The sequence below is a fragment of the Triturus cristatus genome, chromosome 8 (assembly GCF_964204655.1).
Source record: "Triturus cristatus chromosome 8, aTriCri1.1, whole genome shotgun sequence".
NCBI classification, from domain to species: Eukaryota; Metazoa; Chordata; class Amphibia; order Caudata; family Salamandridae; genus Triturus; species Triturus cristatus.
This window is the reverse complement of record NC_140591.1, coordinates 823,316,910-823,339,229: the sequence shown is the minus strand read 5'-3', so window position 1 is coordinate 823,339,229 and position 22,320 is coordinate 823,316,910. Positions and strand designations below refer to the sequence as shown.

Below are 22,320 nucleotides of genomic sequence, written 5' to 3'. Positions count from 1 at the left end.
AATGACAATTGCCCCAACTCTGGCACCCTTCATGGCTGCGTAGACTCAAAACGTGGAAAGACAAGGATTCCTCCAGGAGCCGCCTGCGAACAGAGCGTAAGACGGTTTCCCTGGCCCTGGAAGTGCCTCCTATATTACAGTACCTCCTTGCGGCCTTCCAAGCTTGCCCAGGCAAGGCACCGACAAAAGGCCGTGCTGAGAGGTGCTGCGACTGAGACTTCATGCAGGCTGGTAACTCATGTCAGTGGCAAGGAGCAGGAGATATCCTCTCCCAACACAGCGGCGAGGGGAGGGGGGCTCTACTGGAGGGGCTTAAGACGGTCAGCCAGGAAATCCTCAAGGGGAGCATGGATGCCACTGTACAGCACTGCTTCCCACCCGGTTGTACGTCACAATCCTCTTGGCTGAGGGGGATGTGCTAGAAATGCCTAATGCCGATCCGTATACAAGAGAGCGCTCTACATGCGCTATGTGAGGCAATCACCAGCGTTTCCCCAGTACTAGCTTGTAATCACAGGAACATTGAAGAGGAAAAAGAAAACGCTAGTCACGCTTTGGTTATGGAAACAAAATGCAAAGCACTTGTCATGTGCTATGAGTAAATAAAGCAGTCACTCACTACTCGCTGGTTGTGCAGGGAAAGTATAACGCGCCCTTCATGTGCTTTGTAGGGACTTCTGGGGCAGCCCAGTCCCAGGGGAACACTTGGGGTTACCAAGGCAGGTAGGCCAGCACATCAAGGCAAACAATGGCGGTTCCTCCTGGCAGTCAGTGCCTAATTTTAGCTAGTGGTTTCCGGTGCTCAGCACCGGCACTTAATTATTGGCACCAGCACTTATGAGAGCTGCCACATGGTGGCCCTGTTTGTGTAATTCAAAGATAGCCAGAATCAGAGTTATTCCTTAATTCAAAATGTGTTAAAAACAATTAATGCCAGCTCGCAAGCCATTCCTATAGCTTTTGGGGCCTTGAACGGTCTGAATTTTCACACCTGTAGCAGTGTAATGGTTAGTAATTGTGGCCTCTTGCTGGGAGCCCTGACACTTATGTTTTTTACAAATTAAGCACTGCTGGCAGTCCAACAGAGCTTTAGGGAGTCCAAAGTCAAGGAGCAGCAGGGAAACAAGCAGAAAAGCAATCCAGTGAGTCGTGTATGTCACCCAGCCAGTAGCAGGGCAACAACAGAAGAGCAGTTCAGTTCAGTCCTTTGTGCAGGGCAAGCATTCCTTCGGACAAAAGTTCAGTCTCAGTTCCAAAAGTTCTCTAAAAATATAGTCAGAGCCCCTGTATTTATACTCAAAATGTATTTGATGTAGAGGTGACTTCAAACCAAAGAAGAGAACAAAAGCTTCTTTCAATCCCAGTCCTGACTCCAGATGTACAGTAGAGGGTAAATGAGCCCATTGTGTGAAGGCAGGACACACTGTATACAAATATAAGTGTGCCTGCCTCCCTCTCTACCAGCCCAGGAAGACCATTCAATATGCAGATGCACCCAACCCCTCCTGTGTGATGGCTGTCTGGAAAGTAGGCACAAAGTGTAGCAGTCACTGCGCCCTAGAAGTAGATCGGAGTCAGGCTGCAAAGCATAGACAAATGCTCACTTTCTAAAAGTGCAAAAAGTACAATTGATTGACAGAATGCAGAACAATGTCATACATTCCCTCCCAGTACACAGATCTGGACCTAAATCCGTCATTTTGTTTGCTCCTCATGCCATTCCAGTTTGAACCCAGCCATACGCAAATCAGTCCTGACCCTGCTCCCTATGGGAACAGTCCAGCCCAAACTGCCAGGCCAGGTCCTCCCTGGACTGGTAACAAACATCCTAGGACCGGTTTTGGGGTTTTACCCCTCATCAGCCAGGCTAGCTTGACTTCAGTGGCATGGAGAGGACGGGACCCGCGCCTGGGCAACCCTGTCCCACTCGGAGTGACAAATGCAAAAGTACAATTGATGGACAGAATGCAGGACAATGTCATACATTCGCCCCAGTACAGAGATTAGGGCCTAAATCCATCGTATTTTTGCTCCCCATGCCATTCCAGTTTGAACCCAGTCATATGCAAATCAGTCTTGACCCTGCTCTCTATGGAGCGTTCCATCCATCATTAGTTTGCGTAGCACTATTCACCCTAAGTGGGATGGGTATGCCCAGATGTGGATTCCCTGCTCACTGTGCCACTGAATTCAAGCTAGCCTGGCTGATGAGGGGTAATACCCCAAAGCCAATCCCAGGATGCTTGTTTCTGGTCAAAGGAGGAACTTGTTTGGCGGTTAGGGCTGGGCTGTTCCCATAGGGAACAGGGTCAAGACTGATTTGCGTATGGGGTGGCATAGTGAGCAAAAGAATGATGGATTTAACCCAGATCTCTTGACTGGGGATGAATGTATGATTTATTCAGCATTCCATCCATCATTTGTTTGCATAGCACTTTCTAAAAGAGGCATTTCTAAAATACTAATACAAAATCCACCTACACCAGTAAGCGTTATTTTTCACTACCCTTCTAAACATACTAAACTTGGCATTTTATGACATTTGGTGCCAGTGTGTTTTTCACTGGTTGTTACATGTTGCTAATCCAGTAGTTCCTTCAAGTTACGTAATCTTTGATAGGCGAACATGGGTGGCTCATAGAATATGCCCCTGGAATCTGGTTCTAATAGTAGCATTGCCCAGTTTTGTAATACAATCATGTTTATCTTAGCACTTTCAGTGGACTATCTAGATACAAATACCATTCTTTAAACATTTTTATTGGTTTCAATAAGTCACTTCTATTACTCTGTTCATATCTATCACAACTCTTTGTATATGTATGTGAATTTCTTGCATGTGTCGCTTGCTATAGCAAGATCTTTCGATTTCGAAGGGGTGCATTTAATGTAATGTATTTGTGAGTACGCCAAATGTTGTTTTAAGCTGGGTTGGTGAACAATTTGCAAATGTAAAAAATATTCCTGTCAGTCGGTTTTGTAAAGATGTTAGTCTGTATGCTGCCATTTTCCAAAGTACTTTTCACATCTAAATATGAAAATGAATTACGGCTAATTTTAAGAGTGAAACATATTCATTGGTCTACATTGTTCATTAACAGAATGGCTAATTCCAAAGCTGTTTCAGTGCCTTTACATATAACGAAGAGGTCATCTATCTATCTTAGATACATCATACGGTCTGTTTTCAATGAGGGCGTTGCAATATTTTCTTCCTCAAACATTCCCATGTAGAAATTAGCATAGCAAAGAGCTGTACAAAACCTCCCAGATGTTCCAGTCAACTGTAGGTGATACTTGTCATCCCATACGAGATAGCTTTGGTAGAGGGTGAAAAGTTTGTGCTATAAAATAAAATCTTAAATTCCTCCCGTATAGATGCTGGGACGAATATGCGCTCTACTGCTTCTAAACCCTCTTTATGGGGTAAAGAAGTGTGAAGTGACTTTACATCAGTGGCGCATAGTCAGTGTTAGACAGGTTAAATGGGTTTCTTTCTCATTGGACATAGGCAGAGCTTGTAATAGAAAGAACAGCTTGGAAAGTACATTCAGTTTAGTTCCTGCCAAATGTGACACCCATGAAATGTATAGCTGATTGAACTTCCACCTTCGGAGACCCCTTCAATTTCTAGCCACAAGTCCACTCATGATGCCTTCTTACAATTGATGGCTCATATCAATAAACATGCTGTATACCCCCATTAATTTCTCACTGAGCCAAGACAAGCTTTTGAAACAAGCACATCTGACTTTATATAATAATCAAGACAAAATAATTAATTTAGCAAATAGTACGTACATTAGAATCACACTGGGGCTTGTGTGAGAGTTTCAGAAAATCAAACATACCTCATCAATGTTGTGTTTCCAGTAAATGGGCCGAACCTTATATCTTCAAATGGAGGCTGGAACCCCAAAATATGCAAGGCTTCCTCTTGAGAGATAGGTGGAAGGCTGCACAGAAAGCAAAGATTTAACAAAATATTACACGTCATTAGGACTGAAAGTATCTTTTAAAACAATGATTATCATGCCAAGATACATTCGTTACAAACAGCACACCATATATGAACCATGCCATGCTGTGAAAGCTTACTTTAAATTGACCATTATTGATAAACAAGTCAAGTTCTTTATGACTGAAAAAAAGAGTAAAATGCATACGGTGACAATATATTCTTACAAAAAAATATAACTAGGAGCACTCTGAGCCTAGGGTATTAGACTTACAAATACTCAAATTACATGTTTGTTCCTAGGCTATCAGGTCTACAAATGCTCAAATTACATATTTGTTCTTAATAGCTGAGGATCCTAGTGCTCGTAAAAACCTTTAGGAGTCACACCCTTTAAATATAATGAACTGAATTTTTTATTCTGAAATTTAAAAAAAAGCAGGCGAATGGGAGCAAATGTGCTGTAAGCAAAATATTTTGCTATTCCACATGGCAAAGTGGCAAGGCAGCATCACTTCTGTGTCATTACACTGCAGAAGGGTACTGGCACATAGGAAAAATTTAACATATCTTAAAAAGCTGGCTTCTTTGAATGTCTGATAGGCTGCAGTGCAGTCATATGACTGCCATGCGAAAGAAAGTAGTTCAGCGGGACGCTATTCAAAGTGACAACGCACTATTCATAACTATGCCCCAGCATACAATATAAACCTGGTCATGAACATTAACAGTTTGATTCGATATAGGATACATATATAAGAAAGTTTAATATTGGGTGAGCTTCAACACAAGGTTTAAAAGACCAGGAGCCACTTTCACTGGGTAAGGTTATCCTCACCAGAAAAAACACACTAAGCATAGAGAAGGGGATTGGGGATTCTTTCCATTTTGCAATTCACACAAAGTAGAGATAAAAGGGACACTATGCGGCAGACGCTACTCCCAAACCTGTAGAAGGATGTATAGTCGAAACAGGATGCCGTCAGGATGGACGATCAACGTTCTGAGATGCAAGGTGCGGTCACATCTATGGCTGCAATATCAACTGGGTGCTTACACTCACCTAGGCATGACATGAGCCTTATGGCGTGTCTGCTGCTAGGACAGCATGCAATGGAGAATGCACCAGGCTGGGTGGCTTAAAGAAGCGCATAAGGTTCAGAGTCAAGGGGTTTTATGCTACACTGGAGTTATGGGACAAACAAAAGGGCTACTACTTAGATGAAGAAAAGGACCAGAAAAGCCAATCAGTGTGCCAGTTACACACAACACAGTTGAGGGGAATCGCCGTACATTGAAGTCAACTGAAGCGCTCAAAAACAAAATCTCAGAAGGATCATTGTGGACAAGTGACATGTACGACAGTTTGAAGAACTTCAGGAGTTTGAGAACATAGTGTTTGATACGCGTTCCATTGGACACCCTGACTGACAATATGGGGTTACTGAAATTCTCAGGCAACAGCTGGATTGCGGTGGTACGGCAGCCCTTATTTTACTTGATTTGAGTGCGGCATTTGACGCGGTCTCACATTCTATTCTGATTGATCGCCTTTAAGCCTCAGGTGTTACAGGTGTGGCCTTGGAGTGGCTGATCTCTTTTTTAAGGGAGCGTTCATTCCAGGTCTTTTCACACACCGTGAAATCTAATCCAGTAATTTATGGAGTGCCATAGGATTCAATATTGAGCCCTTTGCTCTTCAATGTTTATGTCCGTCCTTTGGCAGATATTGCGGAGAAGTCAGGACTGACTATTTTTTCTTACACAGATGACACTCAGATCATCCTCTCTCTCTCTGCAGATCAGAATCAGGACACCTCCCTGCTCCAGCTTGGACTGAGTAATGTTTCTTGGTGGATGTAAAGCAACACCTTGTAGCTGAACGGCTCGAAAACTGAGGTTCTCATTTTGGGAAATAATCCAGAACTCTGGGGAATCATCCATTGGCCTGACTCTCTGGGACTTCTACCTGTTGGGCTTTACCATCGATAACAAGCTTTCCCCAAAAGCACAGGTGTCTGGGGTCACCGCGACCTGCTTTGCGGTCCTTATATGGCTAAAAGAAATCCTCTGGTTAATTCCTCTAGCTGCTCAAAGAATGGTAATGCAGGCGCTGGTAATATCCAGACTTGATTATGGCAATGTTTTGTACTTGGGTGCTGATAAATCTTCCATCCATCACCTACAGCTTATACAAAACCCGGCGGACAATCTTCTTTTTCGGCTGCCTCGCCGGGCCTCAACCTCACCTTTGCTCTATCAACTCCATTAGCTTAGGGTGAACAGAATAAACGTGTTGAGTTTAAGGCCTTATGTTTTGTGTTCAGGGCCAAACAATACTTGTTGCCCCCTTACATACAAAGTCTGGTCAAACCTTATGTGCCCACTGGACAGCTGAGATCAGCAAGCCTCTCTCTGTTCTCTGTTCCCAGGAGTCCGCCTTGCCCGTATGAGACGGCGCTCTTCCGCCTATCTTGGCCTCAGACTGTGGGATTCTCCTCCTCTGGAACTTAGGTTGTGTCACTAACTCCTAGACTTCCGCAAAAGATTAAAGACCTTCCTCTATAATCAAGTATAATCAATCAATCATAGCATTTATAAAGCGCACTACATACCTGTGAGGGTCTCAAGGCGCTGGGGGGGGGGGGGGGAGCTGCTACTGTTCGAAGAGCCAGGTCTTGAGAAGTCTCCTGAAGGTTAAGAGGTCTTCGGTCTGCCGTAGGCGGATGGGGAGGGTGTTCCATGTCTTGGCGGCGAGGTGGGAGAATGATCTGCTGCCGGCGGTCACTCTTCGGATGCGGGGGACGGTGGCGAGGGTGTGGTCTGCGGAGCGGAGCTGGTGGGTGGGGGTGTAGAGGCTGAGTTGGCTGTTGAGGTACGCTGGTCCGGTGTTGTGGAGTGCCTTGTGTGCATGGGTGAGGAGCTTGAAGGTGATCCTCTTGTTGGTGGGGAGCCAGTGCAGGTCTCTCAAGTGGGGTGTGATGTGGCTGCGGCGAGGGACGTCGAGGATCAGGCTTGCGGAGGTGTTCTGGATGCGTTGGAGCCGTTTCAGGAGTTTGGCCGGGACTCCGGCGTAGAGTGCGTTTCCGCAGTCCAGTCTACTGCTGATGAGGGCCTGGGTGACTTCCCTCTGATCCCTCTGTAACTTGTCTCTTACATCTGGACCTGTTTAGCGCCAGGAAACCGTGTTGGATTGCTGCGGGCTTTATAAATCTTTATAAAAAAATAAATGTACAAAGTTCTCTGTGACAATATATTAGGCGGGGTTCTTTATCTGGGTTGGAGGTGTTGGGGGGGCGTCCTATATGTCTAGCCCTCGCTGGTGCAGGAGGGCCCTCTGCTCCTTTGTGGGTTTTGAGAAAAGGGGCAGTTAGTTGTTTCAAGGATTCGCTGAACCAATGGTATGAAGCTTGCCATCCTGGGAACCTCAGGGTGACAAGGACGGACTGTGACTGCTACCTCGCCCACCACTCTTAATTCTCCCACATCCCTACCTTGTGCCTCTCATCCAACAACATACGTTACGATATGAGGTCTATCACATTATTTTGCTGTAGTGTTGTGTTCAACCCCTACCCAGCCACTCATTTGAATCACATCAACTCACATTCGCACTCCAATTTTCAGCTGACAGGCCAGGGGCCTCTTCCTTTTTTCTTCGACTCCTTCTCTCCTACCCAGCTATGTTCTCTCTTCTTTTACTTTCTCCCCACTACTGTGCCCTTTCCACCAACAGTTAGTTACCACATCCAATTAAAAGTCTGGAGCTCATTCTCAGTTGCAGCTAGGCGCATGTATACGTCTCCCATATCTGAAGGAGGAAGAGCCCATAAGCCCCTCTTGCCAACATCAGAAACTTGACTGATTCACACTACAGATGAGCAATGCGAGTCAACGGTTTTGGTTTGGCTTTACATCTGTTTCATTGTTGAGTGATGTCAGTCTAAATACGGCATGTCTGTGTTATATATGTGACTCAATAGGTTTCATTCTGTAGCATTCCCTTCAGTGTTAGACAATAAAAATAGGGGAGGGTGGGAAATCAAGCTAATCAGGATTCATAAAAATAAACATTTGTTTTTATTTGTAACCCAACTATGCAAAACAGTGCAGGAAGAGAGTCTGTTGTGCTGGCTAACACAAAGAGTAACAGTGTAGCATAAAAATGAAAATACAACACCTTCGAGCTTTAGTGAGGCAAATAATGACGTTATAGTTTCAAAGGGGGAGCACTGTACTGCCTGCAAAACTTTGTGTGACATTCATTTCTCTAGTGTGCTGCAATCAGACAATTTGTATATACTCTCATGAATGGCAATGAACTTTATTAATTTGTAACCATAATGCAGTATAATCAATGGCATAATGTATTGTGAATGGAGGTCTAGGGTCAACATAAAGGTAAAGGCCTTTGTAAGAACAAATGCAAGAGCACTCTACATTACCATACTCTGCCACGTCAAATTAGTTCGCCACAGACCTCATTTCATACAAGTCCCTGGATAGGGAAAGGTCACAACTGCCATCATGTCAAGTATGGTTTGGATAAAAAATGTTATCCACACTTTAGCAAAAGGTAGAACATGGATTGTAAGTAGTAGTTCTGGTGCTATAGGGGTGGTCGTGGATAAAGTGGGCTGTAAATACATGCCTATACCTAGCGGGTGCTCCCTGACGCTCCTGGATGGGTTCCGTAAAGCATACACCATCGATAACTGGCTGTATAATTTCCTATACCCAGAATTTTTCTCAGCCACCCATAGGCTGACTTTTGAGCAAGTGCCATGAATGGCGGTATAATGCAAATCCCTATGGGTTGCTCCATGCCACACCTGGGTGGATCCCTCAGGCACATACCCTAGCTTGTTGGATATTGACTGCTGATGTACATGAACACACTGGTGGAAACCAAGTCATGGAAAACCAATTTAACAACAAGGATATTTAAGGAAATGCAAATAAATCGAAAATTAAAAGAAACTTTAAAAATAATAGATACTTCTAAGGAAATATCCATAATTACCTTAAACTTGGGTGGGGTTTATGTATAGTGAGGGGTTTGTGAGTTCAGGGATGAGTGATGTTTAGCGTTTATGAGGTGTTCCTAGGTGTCAGGAATGGGTGGTGCTCAGGCATGGAAAGGGATTTTTAGGGTTCAGGGATGTGTGGAGATTAGGGTGGTGAGGGTTTTAGGGATCTGGAATCCAATCAATCACGGGTTTGTTAAGCGCGACTACTCACCCGTAAGGGTCTCAAGGTGCTGGGGAGGTGCAGGTTCCAGTCCATCAAGGAGGAGGTCTGTCGAAGAGTCAGGTTTTGAGGTTTCTCGTGAAGATGGGGAGTGAAGTTGTCTGCCTTTGTTGGCATGGGTGGAGTTTAGGAGTGGTGAGGAACAGGGGTGGGTAGAGTGAAGGTCTTTGAGGTTATTAGGGTTCATGGATGGCCAGGGCTGTTGAGAGTTTTATGGTTTAGTAACGGGTAGAGTTTAGATATGGTAAAAGGCTTTTAGTTTTCAGGAATGGATGGAGTACAAAGTCGTGATGAGCTTATTTGTTTAGCGATGGGACAAGTTTAGATGTAGAAAGGAGTTTTTAGGGTTTAGGGATGGGTTGAGTTTAGGGGTAGTCTAGGATTTTTAGGGGATCAGAGATGGGTGGGGTTTAGGCATAGAAATTGCTTTTAGAGTTAAGGGATGGGTGGAGTTTTGGGGACAAGGATGAGGGTAGTTTGGGTGTAGTGAGGGATTTTTAGGGTTTATGAATGAATGGGGTTGATGGGTGAAGAATAGGAGTAGTTTATGCATGGCGAGGGGATTCTAGAAGGCAGGAATAGATTGTGTTGAGGGGGCTCAGTGATGGACGGTGCTTGGGGGGGGTGGTGAGGAGTCAACAAATTCAAAGCATCCAAAGTAGTTGTTTGACAATGTAAAATATATAAATCTGAAATAATGTCTGCTTAAGTAAAGCAATGAAATAAATACTTCCACCAAAAATGCTTCTGAAAATAAGACCCACAACCATTGTATTTACACCTTAAAATATAGGCATGCAAATGCCTATTTAGAAAAAAAACATTCTATGAAATGTTTTACTTAAATGGTAAAAGCACTTCATCCTGCAAATTTCAATCAAACAGTTTTGGTGAAATGGCTTCTCTGTAATGGTATTCCATGAAATAGTTTATAAATGAAATAAACATACAACCAACGATTGCTCGTCTGCAGCTCTACAGTGAACTAATCAAAGCATATACTCTCTGGTTGTAGACTCCTTAGGCCTAAGGCTTGCTCACACTCGATACGGCTTGGTCATGTAGCTGGTATTCATGTGGAAATGTGCCTAAAAGTGGGCACACTGGCGCAGGGTCACCCTCTTGTCCACGGGTCCAGAGACCAACAAAATAGAGATCTGCACTGGAGTTGGAATAAATAACAAGTTTATTAATCACTCATGAGTGGGACAACGTCCACACAGCACTCTCAAGTGCTGCAGGAGGTAGCACACTGAATTCACAAACCATGTCCCTTTTATACCGGTTTTCTGCAATGTAAGCATGTGAACAGAAATAGGAAGAACAAGTTTTAGAAATAGTTATCAGCAAACAAGGGCAGATGAATAACTACGTGGTCAGCAAAGTGGGAGGGGGAGCAGGAATGCTTATGGCAGCAGTAAATGGTTGACAGTTAACATCTGAGACCTGATACACTGGCAGCTACAAACCCTCTGCACGTACATTGCTTTAGCTGAGTCAGGAAGTCAACTAAAATAGATAACACAAGCAGAAAGAAAAGACGAGCAGCAGAGGATGGAAGAATTACGAAGGAAACGAAATGGACACCACAGCCAAAATGGCTGTTGCTTATGCTAAGTAAAATATTACACATTTCCACAGATGACTCTTTTAGCATAAGCTAAGACATTTTCTTATGCTTTAAAAGGGGTACGATAAACATCATGTATATCAATTAGCATCATATCGCTGACTTCTCGGAATTTTGCTAAACGGGCATTTACATTTTGGACATTCATTTTAGATGATAGACAAGTAGTACAAGTGGAAATACAGAGGGAACAAAACATTGGCCCGCATTGGATACATAAACAACAGAAGAGAATTGCAATAATTATGAACAAGGCCGATAATATTTTCAAACCCCATACAGAAAATACACTCCAGAACCATACAGCCCAAATCCATGTTCCTGAATCTTGATGTATCTCAGTGGCTATTTTATGCATTTTGGAAATGGCATTATAAACAGAAGGGGCGTGGTCAGGGATAAATACACAACAACTACTGCCAATAATGCGACATGCTCCACCACGATCAGCTAGAATAACATCTAGCACAAGTCTATTCTGCAAAGCAACCATACGGATCGATGCTTGTTCTTGTGTCAAGTTCCCTAAGGCCGCAGTTGTCTGATTGATCACTGCTTCCATTGTATGGGTGAGACGACGGACCAGCTTACTGTTCTGTACTGGGCCAACAAAGAAGAAGAATCCTCTGTTAAAGTCTATATTGTTCCCATGTGGTCTCTGTCTGGTCGACTACAGAGACATCGATTGCACGTTTTCAGCTACTACCAGCATGGTGATCGAACAATTGCAAATCCTGATGGTAGGTAGGGGAAGCTATAAACACAGGTGGTAGAAGGAAGGCTATGTAACAGGTACCAGACCAGCCTGGAGGTAGGAAGTAGTATGCCTTAGTTCCACAAACAAAATAAGTGTAAAGTGATGCAAGGAAGCTGCTTCGGCCTCTCATAGACATCTGCAACACTGTAGTACAGTTACTCTGGCCCACTGGCACATCACCTGTAATTTGTACACAAAGGGGGCCAGTGGTCATGGCAACAGAGATAACAAGGGGTCCATTTCCTTTAGCCGACCTCGAATTTGGATACGCATAGTTTGTTGCTGCACTTCCTTTACTGTATTCTTCCATTTCTAAAGCAGTCCCTTTTGCTTGTGGGTCCCCATCTTCGTTGGGGTAACAGACTTTATTAAGTTTTGCATTAAGTCCTCTTACATAAGCTAGAGTAATATTAGCAATTTCAGAGGCCCACAAAAGTAAGAACCAGGCTCTACAGGAGCCATTATGCGAGAATTGCAAGGGAATGAAAGGCGTTCCTCCCTTCTTCTGATGAGCTGGCATCATTCCACATACCCAGCAGTTTGTAATGTTCGTAGCATTATGAGTATGAAGCAACATTTGAAGAAATGAATTGTTTCTCAGATTGTGCCGGTATCCCTGTTCATGTTGTGGCAAATCAAAATGATTGTGCTCTTTTGCAGCAAGTGATGTAACAGTAATGTTAGGTAAGGAGGCTCCAGGCATTACTTCCCCCACTACCCACATTACAGTAGCGATGATGACAACAGTCAAAGTTAGTCCAATAGCGAACATAATATTTTTACTACAGACTTTTGCAGTGTTCGATTTCTTTTCCTCCAGCATGTTCATTTTGTCGTAAACAACAAAACAGATGGTGCCCTAAGGTCCTGGGCAGGCGTTGGTTTCTTCACTAACGTTGAGACGAGTAGTCACTAAAAGGCTACCCCCCTTTGTAGTCAGTCTTTAACCACCCAGGACAGTGGCTCAGTCTCTTTCTGTGATGAAGTGTCCTTCTTCCTGGATCGAAGCAGATATCTAGATGTACCAGGGATCGTGTGGTCCGGGAAGACTTCCTCAGGTCTTTCAGGTGACACAGCTCCTCCTTTCTCGGTGACCAAAATGAAGCGATGATCTGTCAGCACAGCAGGGCTCACAAAGGAAGAGCTTCCCACACCTGCTGATAAATAGAAGACAAGCTGTCAGTTAACTGGGACAAATAGTCACTCATTAACATGTCTGGGGTACCTAATATTGGTGCAGAACAAAGGGCTTGGCATAACTGTTGGAAGGCGCTCTGGCACTCAGCAGTCCATGGGATTGGCATCGGAGTGTCTTTAGTCAAAAGGGCCAACAAAGGTTTAATAATGTGCGAAAAACTGCCTACAAAACGAAGTGAGGCCAATCAGTGTACGGACATCCTTCTGAGTACGGGGGCAAGGGGGTATCTAAAATAGTCTGAATGCGTTCTGGTATAAGTGCACGTCCCTCAATAGACAGGAGGTGACCAAAATAGGTAATCTGCTGTCTACAATATTGCAATTTCTTTTGCGAGACTTTGTGATGATGGGAGGCAAGAAATGATAACAATAACAGTGTTCCTTCTTCACACTAGGTAAGGACGCCAGAGCGGCATCCTCACTGATAAGACATGATCTCTCAACCATTGGATAATTGTTATTTAAAATAACACGCACACCTTCCGGAGAACAACCCTTTGTAGCACGAAAATATTTAAGCATATCGATACCCACAATGTTGTCCGGTGTGGTAGGGGAGAGCAAAAGTGGACATGTTGCAGTGATTTTATCAAGTCTGAATTCAAGTGGCTGTGAAAGTGGGCTAGGTGTAGGTGTCCCATCGAATCCTATCGATGTTATCATTGTGCCGGACAGGGGAGCCCTAGGAACCAATTTTTTAGACAGAGCACTATGGGTAGCCCCTGTATCAACCAGAAACCGATCAGTAGATCCCAAGACGTTTGCATCAACATAGGGACCCATTTGATCTACTGGCACCTCAACCGGTTCCTGACCCCATCCTAGGCATCCCTTTGCATAATCCGAATCCGCAAGGGCATCAGCAGAATAATCAGACATTTGATATTGATTTCGTCTATCAAAAGTATTAGAGTAATTTGGTCCTTGTTCAACTGCTTCAAATCTGGGGCGAGCTCCTGTACCTCCTCTGCTTCCTAAATTCCCTGGGCGTCCTCTCATACTTCCCCTTCCCCGCTGGTACTGCTGACCTCGCAAAAGAGGGCACTCAGAACACCAATGCCCAGTCTCTTTACAATAAGCACACTGATCAGGGGACAAATTTGCTCGAGGAAGAGGGGGCACTCCAGGTGTATACATTGCACGTCCGCCTCTTCCACCTCCCCTAAATGGTGGACTATATATTTGAGCTAACATAACTTTTGTCTTTAAAGCTTTATCCTTCTTATCCTCCCTGCCTTTCGCTTCCTGTTCCTGTTGCTCATAATATTGGGCCATAGTCAAAAGGGAAACTGGGGAAGACGTGGTCCAAGAACTCTCGCTGGCCTTTAAGCGACTAGCTATTTCTGGTAACATATTAGCAACAAATTTGTCAAGAAACAAATGCTTACCCGTATCATCCACAAGTTGGCAGGGTATGCTCAGACGTGAGTCCCTTGCTCACTTTGCCACTGGAATCAAGCAAGCCTGGCTGAAGACGGCTGAAATGCCAGAAACCGGTCCTAGGAAGCTTGTTTCCGGTCCAGGGAAGGCATGGCTTGGCAGTTCGGGCTGGACTGTTCCCATGAGGCACAGGGTCAGACTGATTTGCATATGGCCATGTCTGAACTGGGGTGGCAGAGTGGGCTAAAGAACGGTGATGGATCAAACCCAGATCTGTTGACTGGGTGTGAGTGTTTGATTGGTTCTGATGCTCCATCCATCACCACCCCCTTTTGTACCGCTTTGTTCGCCACAAGTTGGCAGGGTATGCTCAGACGTGAGTCCCTTGCTCACTTTGCCACTGGAATCAAGCAAGCCTGGCTGAAGACGGCTGAAATGCCAGAAACCGGTCCTAGGAAGCTTGTTTCCGGTCCAGGGAAGGCATGGCTTGGCAGTTCGGGCTGGACTGTTCCCATGAGGCACAGGGTCAGACTGATTTGCATATGGCCATGTCTGAACTGGGGTGGCAGAGTGGGCTAAAGAACGGTGATGGATCAAACCCAGATCTGTTGACTGGGTGTGAGTGTTTGATTGGTTCTGATGCTCCATCCATCACCACCCCCTTTTGTACCGCTTTGCTCGCCACAAGTTGGCAGGGTATGCTCAGACGTGAGTCCCTTGCTCACTTTGCCACTGGAATCAAGCAAGCCTGGCTGAAGACGGCTGAAATGCCAGAAACCGGTCCTAGGAAGCTTGTTTCCGGTCCAGGGAAGGCATGGCTTGGCAGTTCGGGCTGGACTGTTCCCATGAGGCACAGGGTCAGACTGATTTGCATATGGCCATGTCTGAACTGGGGTGGCAGAGTGGGCTAAAGAACGGTGATGGATCAAACCCAGATCTGTTGACTGGGTGTGAGTGTTTGATTGGTTCTGATGCTCCATCCATCACCACCCCCTTTTGTACCGCTTTGTTCGCCACAAGTTGGCAGGGTATGCTCAGACGTGAGTCCCTTGCTCACTTTGCCACTGGAATCAAGCAAGCCTGGCTGAAGACGGCTGAAATGCCAGAAACCGGTCCTAGGAAGCTTGTTTCCGGTCCAGGGAAGGCATGGCTTGGCAGTTCGGGCTGGACTGTTCCCATGAGGCACAGGGTCAGACTGATTTGCATATGGCCATGTCTGAACTGGGGTGGCAGAGTGGGCTAAAGAACGGTGATGGATCAAACCCAGATCTGTTGACTGGGTGTGAGTGTTTGATTGGTTCTGATGCTCCATCCATCACCACCCCCTTTTGTACCGCTTTGTTCGCCACAAGTTGGCAGGGTATGCTCAGACGTGAGTCCCTTGCTCACTTTGCCACTGGAATCAAGCAAGCCTGGCTGAAGACGGCTGAAATGCCAGAAACCGGTCCTAGGAAGCTTGTTTCCGGTCCAGGGAAGGCATGGCTTGGCAGTTCGGGCTGGACTGTTCCCATGAGGCACAGGGTCAGACTGATTTGCATATGGCCATGTCTGAACTGGGGTGGCAGAGTGGGCTAAAGAACGGTGATGGATCAAACCCAGATCTGTTGACTGGGTGTGAGTGTTTGATTGGTTCTGATGCTCCATCCATCACCACCCCCTTTTGTACCGCTTTGTTCGCCACAAGTTGGCAGGGTATGCTCAGACGTGAGTCCCTTGCTCACTTTGCCACTGGAATCAAGCAAGCCTGGCTGAAGACGGCTGAAATGCCAGAAACCGGTCCTAGGAAGCTTGTTTCCGGTCCAGGGAAGGCATGGCTTGGCAGTTCGGGCTGGACTGTTCCCATGAGGCACAGGGTCAGACTGATTTGCATATGGCCATGTCTGAACTGGGGTGGCAGAGTGGGCTAAAGAACGGTGATGGATCAAACCCAGATCTGTTGACTGGGTGTGAGTGTTTGATTGGTTCTGATGCTCCATCCATCACCACCCCCTTTTGTACCGCTTTGTTCGCCACAAGTTGGCAGGGTATGCTCAGACGTGAGTCCCTTGCTCACTTTGCCACTGGAATCAAGCAAGCCTGGCTGAAGACGGCTGAAATGCCAGAAACCGGTCCTAGGAAGCTTGTTTCCGGTCCAGGGAAGGCATGGCTTGGCAGTTCGGGCTGGACTGTTCCCATGAGGCACAGGGTCAGACTGATTTGCATATGGCCATGTCTGAACTGGGGTGGCAGAGTGGGCTAAAGAACGGTGATGGATCAAACCCAGATCTGTTGACTGGGTGTGAGTGTTTGATTGGTTCTGATGCTCCATCCATCACCACCCCCTTTTGTACCGCTTTGTTCGCCACAAGTTGGCAGGGTATGCTCAGACATGAGTCCCTTGCTCACTTTGCCACTGGAATCAAGCAAGCCTGGCTGAAGACGGCTGAAATGCCAGAAACCGGTCCTAGGAAGCTTGTTTCCGGTCCAGGGAAGGCATGGCTTGGCAGTTCGGGCTGGACTGTTCCCATGAGGCACAGGGTCAGACTGATTTGCATATGGCCATGTCTGAACTGGGGTGGCAGAGTGGGCTAAAGAACGGTGATGGATCAAACCCAGATCTGTTGACTGGGTGTGAGTGTTTGATTGGTTCTGATGCTCCATCCATCACCACCCCCTTTTGTACCGCTTTGTTCGCCACAAGTTGGCAGGGTATGCTCAGACGTGAGTCCCTTGCTCACTTTGCCACTGGAATCAAGCAAGCCTGGCTGAAGACGGCTGAAATGCCAGAAACCGGTCCTAGGAAGCTTGTTTCCGGTCCAGGGAAGGCATGGCTTGGCAGTTCGGGCTGGACTGTTCCCATGAGGCACAGGGTCAGACTGATTTGCATATGGCCATGTCTGAACTGGGGTGGCAGAGTGGGCTAAAGAACGGTGATGGATCAAACCCAGATCTGTTGACTGGGTGTGAGTGTTTGATTGGTTCTGATGCTCCATCCATCACCACCCCCTTTTGTACCGCTTTGTTCGCCACAAGTTGGCAGGGTATGCTCAGACGTGAGTCCCTTGCTCACTTTGCCACTGGAATCAAGCAAGCCTGGCTGAAGACGGCTGAAATGCCAGAAACCGGTCCTAGGAAGCTTGTTTCCGGTCCAGGGAAGGCATGGCTTGGCAGTTCGGGCTGGACTGTTCCCATGAGGCACAGGGTCAGACTGATTTGCATATGGCCATGTCTGAACTGGGGTGGCAGAGTGGGCTAAAGAACGGTGATGGATCAAACCCAGATCTGTTGACTGGGTGTGAGTGTTTGATTGGTTCTGATGCTCCATCCATCACCACCCCCTTTTGTACCGCTTTGTTCGCCACAAGTTGGCAGGGTATGCTCAGACGTGAGTCCCTTGCTCACTTTGCCACTGGAATCAAGCAAGCCTGGCTGAAGACGGCTGAAATGCCAGAAACCGGTCCTAGGAAGCTTGTTTCCGGTCCAGGGAAGGCATGGCTTGGCAGTTCGGGCTGGACTGTTCCCATGAGGCACAGGGTCAGACTGATTTGCATATGGCCATGTCTGAACTGGGGTGGCAGAGTGGGCTAAAGAACGGTGATGGATCAAACCCAGATCTGTTGACTGGGTGTGAGTGTTTGATTGGTTCTGATGCTCCATCCATCACCACCCCCTTTTGTACCGCTTTGTTCGCCACAAGTTGGCAGGGTATGCTCAGACGTGAGTCCCTTGCTCACTTTGCCACTGGAATCAAGCAAGCCTGGCTGAAGACGGCTGAAATGCCAGAAACCGGTCCTAGGAAGCTTGTTTCCGGTCCAGGGAAGGCATGGCTTGGCAGTTCGGGCTGGACTGTTCCCATGAGGCACAGGGTCAGACTGATTTGCATATGGCCATGTCTGAACTGGGGTGGCAGAGTGGGCTAAAGAACGGTGATGGATCAAACCCAGATCTGTTGACTGGGTGTGAGTGTTTGATTGGTTCTGATGCTCCATCCATCACCACCCCCTTTTGTACCGCTTTGTTCGCCACAAGTTGGCAGGGTATGCTCAGACGTGAGTCCCTTGCTCACTTTGCCACTGGAATCAAGCAAGCCTGGCTGAAGACGGCTGAAATGCCAGAAACCGGTCCTAGGAAGCTTGTTTCCGGTCCAGGGAAGGCATGGCTTGGCAGTTCGGGCTGGACTGTTCCCATGAGGCACAGGGTCAGACTGATTTGCATATGGCCATGTCTGAACTGGGGTGGCAGAGTGGGCTAAAGAACGGTGATGGATCAAACCCAGATCTGTTGACTGGGTGTGAGTGTTTGATTGGTTCTGATGCTCCATCCATCACCACCCCCTTTTGTACCGCTTTGTTCGCCACAAGTTGGCAGGGTATGCTCAGACGTGAGTCCCTTGCTCACTTTGCCACTGGAATCAAGCAAGCCTGGCTGAAGACGGCTGAAATGCCAGAAACCGGTCCTAGGAAGCTTGTTTCCGGTCCAGGGAAGGCATGGCTTGGCAGTTCGGGCTGGACTGTTCCCATGAGGCACAGGGTCAGACTGATTTGCATATGGCCATGTCTGAACTGGGGTGGCAGAGTGGGCTAAAGAACGGTGATGGATCAAACCCAGATCTGTTGACTGGGTGTGAGTGTTTGATTGGTTCTGATGCTCCATCCATCACCACCCCCTTTTGTACCCGTATCATCGGCCAATGACTGACCACTAAAATCATGGGATGTCTCTTCAAATCTTGAAAAGAAATCAGAAACTAACTCCTTTTTCTGTTTACAGGATGCTAACGTAGTCCAATCTATTTTCTTAGTGGGTATGAGAGTCTTTAACTTAGTCACAATAGCTTTAGGAGGATCTAATATCTCCTTCTGAGGTTTCTGCGCAGGCTCCCTTTCCGCGTCTATTTGTTCTAAATGTTCCCAGGTATCACCATATGCTACATTGTCACCTATTTTACGTATCGTTCTCCACATATCAGGTTGCAAAATAAGCCTGAATAACATATCAATATCTGGCAAGGTCGTAGTGCAGGAGCTAATGGCTCCTTCCACCTCCTCATAGAAGGCGTCAGGATTTTTCCGGGGGTCGGGCAAAGCAGCTTTAAGAGCCATCACATCAGCTCTACTCCAAGGAGTATAAACCCAATTGTATATAAAATATCCCTTTGCATCATCCGAAGTTTTATCATCATTCGTTCCCGCAGCCTTTGAAGGAAGATACAGGGGTTCAGCTTCACGCATAGGTTTCACAGTAACTATACTACTACTGGGTGCAACCTCATCCACCAGATCATCTACGTTCTGTGCTTGAGTTTGAACTGCTTCTATACCTCTCTGTTTTCTAGCTAATTCTAGCTCGTTTCGTAAACGTAATGTTACATCTCGTATTTTAACCACTCGTCTAATCATATCAGATAGGTCCGAAAAAGGAAAAGTACCCTCTGTTAATCGTTAATAATCAGTATTTATATCAGCTGCCTCTAGTTCCTGAGAAATTTGTCTATAAACAAATATTACCTCCCAAGCAAATTTTTCTACAAAATAAAATTGCTCTGTATTTTTCCACTGTTGAACCATAGTTACAATGAGCGATGCAGCGTGAGGCCGGCGAGCCTCCTCCCTAGCAGCGGTTTTTAATTTATCTTTTTCTGCTTTAGTCAAATTAGAGCGAGTCTGTCGCCCATCTTGTTTATCTTGTTCTTTGTCGTCTGAAGACAAATGCTCGTCGTCAGAAACCTCATCAGGGGCACTTGGAGTGGGACGTTTATACGGGGGCGTGGGCGTTCAATAGGATGCAATCATCCTTAGACGTATCAAGTAGGGAATAGAGAGGGTGCCTAATAGAATACTGGCCATTTACCTCTAATCGACGTTCCCTATCTTCTTTCTCTATTTTTTCCTTCTTTTCTTTATTTTTGAATTCTAGCTCTTTTTGATATATTGTTTTTCGTTGTTCTTTTTCGGCTGTAGCTTCTGCTCTCTTCGCTCTCTCTCGTACTTTTCTCCCACACAAGCACACAATCAAACATATCCTGTCTGCTTTTTCTTTTAAATAAACACTGCTCTACATATTGAACCTTTTTAGAATTGAATGACCCATACACTGGCCATTGCAGATCGGAACCTATCTTTGTGTATTTGTTCCATAGTGGACCGTACATTACGGAAGAAAAACCATATTTGACATACACGTCTGTATTAGGTGTCCCTTCTGGGGGAGCCGCTGACTTTGTTCCAAGCTTACTTTGGTACCACCAGAGCAGCAACACCACCTACGAAGCGTGCAGAGAACAGGCATGTTTCATAAATATATATAAAATATTACTACTCCAATCAAATATTCCAAGGAGAAAAATCTCCACATTACCTGCCTTCAAACTTTGCAAAGATTGGGGGGCGCAAGAGGGCGCACGGCAAGATGGCCACACTCTAGTGAGGCTCTGCCCGGCTGAGCGCCTATCCGCCAAATATCTGCTGAAAACATCCGCATTCAAGACCTAAAGTTGTGTGCCTTGAGCCCCTGCGACCTGCTGCACATGTCTGCGGAGTTTTAGGCTGCTGGGAAGCACTGCATCGCTGATGAATCCCTGTCTTCAGTAGAACGGACGCTGTCTCTACGACATGGCGGCTACCGCGAGGCCCTGGAGGCTCGGCCTACCCGCCTAGTGATGTGTGCCTGGACTCCGGCTTGCGCCTGACCTACCTGCTCCAGATCTCTCAACTTCTCAGTGGTGTGCGGAGTCGGAGGGCGGTCTGGAGATTGCCTTTTCTGTGTTTCTGGAGCAGCTGGGCCGAGGACATTGCCGGACTCCTAGGTGTGGAGCTGCGGCGGGGTGCTGCCGCCGTGAGGGCCCGCGGAGACTGCTGGATTGATGGGGGCTGCTGCGAGACCTGGAGGAGATTGCGGTGTATCCGGAGCCGGTCCGCGGTGAGTGGGGCACGGCTGGCCCGGGCTGGTGTCTGCGGTGGCGACGGCCCACCTGGGCTCTGGCTGCGGCCTGCGAGTCGTGGCTGGCGGCTGGTGCGTCCTAGCGGAGGGTCCGGGTTGGTGACACTGACGAGGGGCGCAGAGTGAACACTACTTGCCGCACCGGAGGGCATCTGATGCCCACTGCCCCCGGCTCATGTGGATGCAAGGCAGACTTTTCCATAGTGTTGTCTGCCTGGGATTGCTGCCGTGATTATCGTTCACTATCTCCCCCAGCTTACTAGTGTGATTGCAGCAGGGAGCGGGCGGCTGCACAGCGCGGGACTGCACCGAACCCAAGGCCGTGGTGCACAGTGAGGCTGCCAGTGTTGCCTGCTACTTAGCACTGAGATACCAGACGTCCTGTAGCCACTGGCTGGTGATGCTCGTTGTGCTTGGGCCCTGTCCTATGCCTTTGAACCAGGATCCTCCTCTGCCATTAATCTGTGGACTGTACGCCCCCCTTGCAACACTGATTTGGTGCCTGGCTGTGAATGGGTGGGGTACTGGACAGTGCCTCGCTTGGCCCTCAGAAGTAACCGGGCCTCGTATTGTTGGCACTGCATGGACCTTTCTATATAGGGGATGAGACTCTTGGCAGGCCCTGTGCTCCTGGTGGCTCAATGGTGATACTGTGGGCCTGAGACCGGCCAACTGCACGTCGAGTGGAGAGTGCCAGTGGCTGAAGTATTATTTTCTCGAGGGATACTGAACTTCTCTGGCTAGGTTGCTTCTGCCCCTCTGGTGTCACCCAGTTGCGGTTGTCCCTCCCAATTAAGCTTGGCACACTGGTCAGTACATTGCTGGGAACTTTACCTACTTCTGCCTTATTTTTGGTGCTATCTTGCTCGATTGCGCCTTTTGCCACGTGTTTTGCCTAGTTAGGATACAGCAGCGCCGCTAACCGTGGCAGGGATGGGGAGAACTGACAAATCCCAACCGCGCCGCACGTTTGAGGCGTGAAAATCATCTAAATTGCAGCAGAAGGCTGCATCGGATTCCGAGGTGGATGCCCAGAGTGACAACCCCCCCACACTTGAAACCACGCTGTTGGCAATGCAGTGCAGCCTCCAATCTATTGAGGGCACAATGGCGGCGGTGAACCACCCTCTAGACCACATACATGTCCGCGCAGCTTGAAAAGCAGAACACCCGTATGGGAGAAGTGGGACAGCGGGTCTCTGCTGCGGAGGATGGTCTGGGTGAGGTTGC

General features: G+C 47.0%; 1 protein-coding gene across 3 annotated transcripts in view; it reads right to left on the bottom strand.

The window, feature by feature from the left end:
- Positions 1–22,320, bottom strand: part of BIVM (basic, immunoglobulin-like variable motif containing) — a 277,159-nt gene that overhangs the window by 165,016 nt on the left and 89,823 nt on the right. For all 3 annotated transcript variants that reach the window (XM_085622282.1, XM_085622284.1, XM_085622283.1), the window contains one exon: positions 3,852–3,956. In XM_085622282.1, the coding sequence (XP_085478408.1) occupies positions 3,852–3,956 (105 nt within the window). The remainder of the gene's footprint in view (positions 1–3,851; positions 3,957–22,320) is intronic.